Genomic DNA, 6,081 nt, shown 5'->3' with positions numbered 1-6,081 from the left:
GTGCCTGTTCAGGCCTCGGGCCGAGCCGTGGGGCCGCTCTGAGGGGCCGTGTTTTAACGCCAACAGCGCCAAGTGGTTTCTTAATAACAAGAGTTTTCCTTTTTCAGGTTCTACTGTGATTACTGTGACACGTACCTCACCCATGACTCGGTAAGTGCGAAAGCTGCTGAGTTAATTTCTTTGTTGCGCCAGGAGTATTAAAATAAAACTTGGGTTGGCTCAAACCACGTTGCCTGAGATGTTACGGAGTGTTTGCTTGTCCTCTTCTTTGCAAACAGAGAGCGAGAACGTCGGCTGTCACCAATATCCACACGTCAAGGGCTGCAGCCAAGCCTGGCAGTGAGTTAGTAGGAGACAGCTGGCTGGGTGTTAGGGCAACCTCCTTCATTTAAACTGGAGTCTCAGCACTCGTAGTTTATGCATAAAGGTTTTGTACATCACCTGTCCTCTGACCAGGCACAGAAGCTACCTTGTTTTATATGGCTAAATTGCCTGCGTTTAGTGTTATACAGCAGTTCCTGGTAAGCTTTGGGTTTCTGTAGTGTTGTATCAGCTTTCCTGTGCTCTTTCTCAGCCCTCCGTGAGAAAAACCCACTGCAGTGGCCGGAAACACAAAGAGAATGTGAAAGACTACTATCAAAAATGGATGGAGGAGCAAGCTCAGAGCCTGATTGATAAAACAAGTAAGGCTAATCTTTCTGTGATTCTGGATTGCTCTCCTGTTATTCCCTTGTCTTTCCTCTAGCTGCTTTTCTTCTATTCTTCAGTGCTGGTTCTTCCACACTTCCCTGTTGAGTCTTTGCTCTGTGAATCATGAGCAAAAACTTCACTTAGAATCTGAATTTTGAAATCATTAGAGCATGGACTTCCATGTAAGGGGCTGAGGGCTCTGCCCGAGGGGTTGTTGCAAGCAGACATTTACTGCTTTACTGTGGCTGAGGGAGCTGGAGGTCCCACTGCCTTTAGCACTGCTGGTGGTGTCACACCAGGCCACATAACACATTTTTGCTTTTTGGTAGTAACACATTTATGTAAAGAGCATGAATAAGAAATCCAAAAGACACGAAAATGGACATTGGGATGTTTTTTGCATTTTTAAAAATGCTGTAGTTGCTTGCTCTCTGTTCTCTAGGGATATAGTGTTGTGGGGTTTTTTTCCTCACTATTAAAGTGTGAAGTGTTTCTCCTGTCAGTTATAGGGTTCTTTTCCTCTCGCGTGTCCTGTGAATAAGGGTTGTTTTCTCTGTGAAAAGAAATACAAATGCCACATTAACTTTATGGCAGTTTTCTTTAGATCGTAGAATCATAGGTTCAGGTTAGAAGCGACCTGTAAGGATCATTGAGTCCGACTCCCTGCTCCTCACAGGACTACCTAAAGCTAAACTGTAGGACTCAGAGCATTGTCCAGATGCTCTTTGAACGCTGGCAGACTTGGTGCAGTGACCTCTGCCCCGGGGAGCTGGTTCCAGTGACCAACCACCCTCTCAGTGAAGAGCCTTTAAATAATGTCCAGTCTGGACTCCCCCTGACACAGCTTCATTCCATTTCCTTGTGTCCATTTTACTCGTGATGTTTTCAACTTTCAAGTCTTTTGCCTGCCTTCTAGTCGATTCCAGTCTTTTGAATTTCTTCTCTTCCCTTTCACACGTTTATCATGCTTTTTGCCACCTCCCTAAGTCATTACCTTATTACCATTTTCAGGACAGCATGTCTTTGCCTCATGATCCCAGGTGAAGGTTGCAGCTGCAAACCACGTGATGTGTTTTCTCTACCATCCGCCTTCCTGTTAGGTGTGTGAAATCCATCAAGGAGCTCTCTAGTCTCAGCTGGAGTAATTACTGTAATAATTGTCTTTAAGAATAGCAGGTGCTTCCGCCGTGACAAGCAGCATAAACCAGGGATTTTGTTCCAGAGTTAGAACAACTGAGCACGCAGCATGACGTGGAGTATGCTCTGACCGCGTGGCATGAGAAGGAAGAATGACGCAGGAGCTTCCTAAGCCTAGTAACTGGTTTCTCTCCTGGGATTCTTTCTTTCCTTTTTTTTTTTTTCTTTTCCCCCCCAATGTAGCGGCTGCATTTCAGCAAGGGAAAATTCCACCTACACCGTTCTCGGCACCACCTCCCGCGGGAGCCATGATCCCACCTCCTCCCAGCATCCGTAAGTCTGAACTGGACAGTTTTTAACTGGGATGGCAGCCCGCTTGAGCTGCGTTGCATGTTTCCTGGACTTGTAAGGAAAAGTCCTTTCAGCTTGAAATCAGCTTTGAGCTTGTGAATACCGAAACGAAAGAGAATGCTTTATGGGAGTGTTTCAGCAACCTTTGTAATCTTTAGGTTGTCTTAGTTTAGTAATGTTGAGTGCATTAATAGAAATGTGTGCCCGCTCGTTACTTGCGAGCTGCCCCTAAGATAGCTTCAGTCAGGCTTCCAGCAGGGCGTTTGGTGTTTTGCTTTTAAATAGAATAGGATCGATAACCTTTTGCACTTCAGCTGGCAAACAGCTGAGATCTCGTTCTGCTTAGAGTCGTGCCGTTGGAAGCAGTAGTCATCTGCGTTAGGAATGCAAAGCTGGAAAGAGTAGCCAGCGTATTCTTCCTCCGGTTCACTTTTTGGCACACAAAGTCAGAGTTGGAACTGAAAACAACAGCAGGAAGTTGTAAAACAATCTAAGGCACCTTTATTACTAGAATCTCCTATAAAGTTGAATAACTACCTTGCGTCGTGCGTTGTTGACGAATGTGAAAGCTGCTTGACGTGTAACCCATCTGTCTTACGCGTTCAGCTGGCCCCCCGCGGCCTGGCATGATGCCGGCCCCTCACATGGGCGGACCGCCAATGATGCCGATGATGGGCCCACCCCCTCCGGGAATGATGCCCGTCGGACCCGGTAAGTCTGGAAAGAAATAGATCTCTGTAACCGCGATACCGCGTGGTGCTGTGGGGTGCTGGGGTTAGATTTTCTGTCTCACCGAGTGATTGAAAGTTGTGAAAGGAGCTGGACAGACAATGCGCGGCAGCTGCAGCACGTGAGTGCTGGTTGTAGGGACGCGCTCGAGTCTGTGGCTCGTGCGGCGTGTTAGACGCAGTGTGGACGGACAGCCCCAAGTGTCAAGCCGTGGGAGTATTCCAGCTTGCATGTATCACGTACACGTTTGCTGATAAAACAGTCTTAAAACTGCTAATTAAATTTCCTTTACTGTTTGTTGAGCGTTACTAGTCCTTCTCTACAACTGAAAGTATTGCTCTCGTAAATCGTAGTTTTTCTACGTGTAATCTCAGCGGCACAATCTTTAATTGTGTAGAACTTCTGTGTTTGTAGGGCTTACATTTTTGAAAAGGGTTTCATTTCAGCACTGAGCGAATTTTATTGTTTAAAGTGTCTGAATAATGTGTTTCAGAGAAACTATGTGCCTTGAAAAGTGGGAGTTTTTTCAGAACTGTAAAGGCAAATTAAAATGTCTTTGATCCATTCCGCTGTTGAGCTTCCTGGCATTTGAAGAATTCTCAGAGGGCATCTTAGTGAAGCAGTTACTGGAACAAATCTAAGGGAATACACACATGCACACTAAAAGCAGCAAAGTGTCTTTGCAGTTATTATCTTGCTGGTAGAAACTGTTCCATAAGTGTTTTTTTAAAGGCACAAAGTACATGCATAATCTGTGACGTTAAGCAGTGTAGTGGCTGCCTGAAAATAAAGGGAGAAGTTGGATGGAAACCTTTATTTCAGTGCTTTGTAGCAGAGCGCCTGCTTTTCTTTCGTAATGCTGCGACCCAGCCTTAAGAAGTGATTTACCAGTGAATCAAATCACTTTTTGTCAAAAGTGGGCATATAACCCAGAAACTTGGTTCTTCCTCTACTAATTGCTAATATCCGTCAGGAAAATGTAATCCACCTCGGACAGCTTCCAGCTGCTCCCAAGGGCTCTTCTCAAACGTCCTCTCTTTCCCCTTGTAGCGCCAGGGATGAGGCCGCCGATGGGAGGACACATGCCCATGATGCCGGGGCCCCCGATGATGAGACCACCCTCCAGACCCATGATGGTGCCAACCAGGCCGGGAATGACCCGTCCAGACAGATAAAGGTGGAAACTGATCTACCTTTTCTTTTTCATACGATCTTCCATACAATAAAATACCACAGACCTGTGCCCCCAGGGTTTTATATTAAACCAGTGCGCAGGGGAAATCTGCCGTTGCTTCAGATTGCAGACGGTTTGACCTAGATGCACACTGGACTGATGCTTTTGTACCTGGTCTGGGGGTTTTTGGCATTTTTTTTTGTTCGTATTTTGGTGGTTTTCTTTTTTCCCCCCTCCATTGAATCATAAAACACAACAATAAAACATGGATGCTGGTTTCCACCTGGATATTCTGAGCCTTACTCTGCGTGTGGTTTTTCTGCCTGGCAGAAAGAGATGTTGGTTTTCTTTGTCCCCTCTACTTGTCTTGCATGGAATTTTGAGTGGTTTTTTTTCCTCCTTAGTCGTTAGGTAGTCTCTCTGTCTTTTTTTTTTTTTTTTTTTTTTAATCCCTGGAAAGCTGTATTACTATCTGCATTTTGAATTTTTGTTTCAAGCAAACCTACACGTGTTTTTAATAAAAAAACAAAAATGACATCAGAAAAGACTGCAGCGATATCTCTGACTGGGGAGACTGTGACATGAAGTGACTTTACTGGCACAAAATAGTATGAGTTTAATCAAATGATGATTTTCCCCAGCAAAGAGATGCTAGTATAAAGCTACTTACAATTATGGTTTTGATGCTGCTGAACATATTTCTGCTTTTCTGTTGCTACTGGGGCATTGGTGTGGACGTTACTAAAGTTGAGTCAGTAGTTATTAGTGCTCAGTTCCCTTCCTGGCATAAAGGGATGTGTTGTTGAAGACGTGTCCCAGGCCCTTTGGTTTGTTAAAAGGATTTTGATTTTTGATGAGCCGTACATAATGCAGGCGCACAACTCCGATTGAATTAAAATAATTTATTCTGCTTGCCTAACCGGCTGCTCTGTGCGTGTCGATGGTCAGCCGTTGCAGTCTGCAGGACTGTCCAATTCATTCTTGCCATATTTGCATCTAATACCAAAGCGTGGGAATGCTTTGCATCTTAGAAGACTGGTTAGCAGAACTGCCAGAGCTCCTTTTCCGAGTCGCTCACAGATCAGGCATTTAGAGGAGATTGTATTTTTAGGGACTTGTGTCCTGTAAAGAATGTGATGTAGATGAAGCATCAGATATTTAGCAGCTCAGTATTTAATAGCTGCGTTCAACAAATATGAAGCAAAAGTTGGAGAATGTTTCTACAATAAACCCAAGTAAGGGTAGATGTTGAAAGCACACGGTGCCGGGGCTGGAGTGACACCGAGGAGCCGCAGCACCAGCGCGGAGGATCCTGCTGCTCCCAAGTGAGCGAAGGGATCGCGGTGCAGCTTCATCTCCCACGTTGTGAGCAGCTTAAATTGTTGTACCACTGCCTGCCTTGGAAGGTGAATGCATCTCCCCGATCAATAATCCGAGCAGTTTTCAGCTCGATGTTGAAGCTGGGTTGCTGGTACGTACACCACTGCTTATTAATGACTTTCTCCTGCGGAAGACGATAGGTTGGAATGAGTGATGGTCAGTTCTGGGCTTTGATAAAATTCCAAGGCTTGTGTGGCCCTGGAGTTCCCCGGGCTACGTTAAAACAGAACGTACTCGGTGAAGTGGTTTTCTTGTGGAGCAGGTGAAGGCGTGACCGAGAACCACTCGCGTGGGGCTGGTTTTGCTGGAACGGGAACGCTTCCCGCTCACTCACGCTGCAAACTCGCCCTAACTCCGTGTCGTCCACCATCAGAGCAACCACACAAACATTAAGTAGCACAGAAACCTCTTGAAACTAAGAGCATTTTTTCCATTCGAGCAGCCTCCCTGCTTACATTGACCGTTTTACGTTTGGAGCGTCAGCGCCTCGTGTTCTTTGGGAACAAAATACCCATTTTTGGCTGACCCGGGGTGGCGGTAGGCAGGGAGCCGCGTTAGGGGGTGTCCCAGGGATGGGGCTCCCGCAGCTGCGCCAATAATCCGCGGTAATGAAGTTAATT

At 45.8% G+C, this 6,081-nt stretch overlaps 1 protein-coding gene across 1 annotated transcript; it reads left to right on the top strand.

Moving 5' to 3' along the window:
• Positions 1-107: 107 nt before the first annotated feature.
• On the top strand, positions 108-4,285 carry SNRPC (small nuclear ribonucleoprotein polypeptide C; the record flags this gene model as incomplete). Its single annotated transcript, XM_009865635.1, has 5 exons — positions 108-150; positions 575-683; positions 2,071-2,160; positions 2,785-2,889; positions 3,958-4,285. Coding segments are annotated over 5 exons (472 nt in total), but the record flags the coding sequence as incomplete, so codon positions are not given.
• Positions 4,286-6,081: the final 1,796 nt, after the last annotated feature.

The sequence above is a fragment of the Apaloderma vittatum genome, unplaced genomic scaffold (genome assembly GCF_000703405.1).
Source record: "Apaloderma vittatum isolate BGI_N311 unplaced genomic scaffold, ASM70340v1 Scaffold41882, whole genome shotgun sequence".
NCBI lineage: Eukaryota > Metazoa > Chordata > Aves > Trogoniformes > Trogonidae > Apaloderma > Apaloderma vittatum.
The sequence above is the reverse complement of the archived record's forward strand: the minus strand, read 5'-3'. Positions and strand labels throughout refer to the sequence as shown.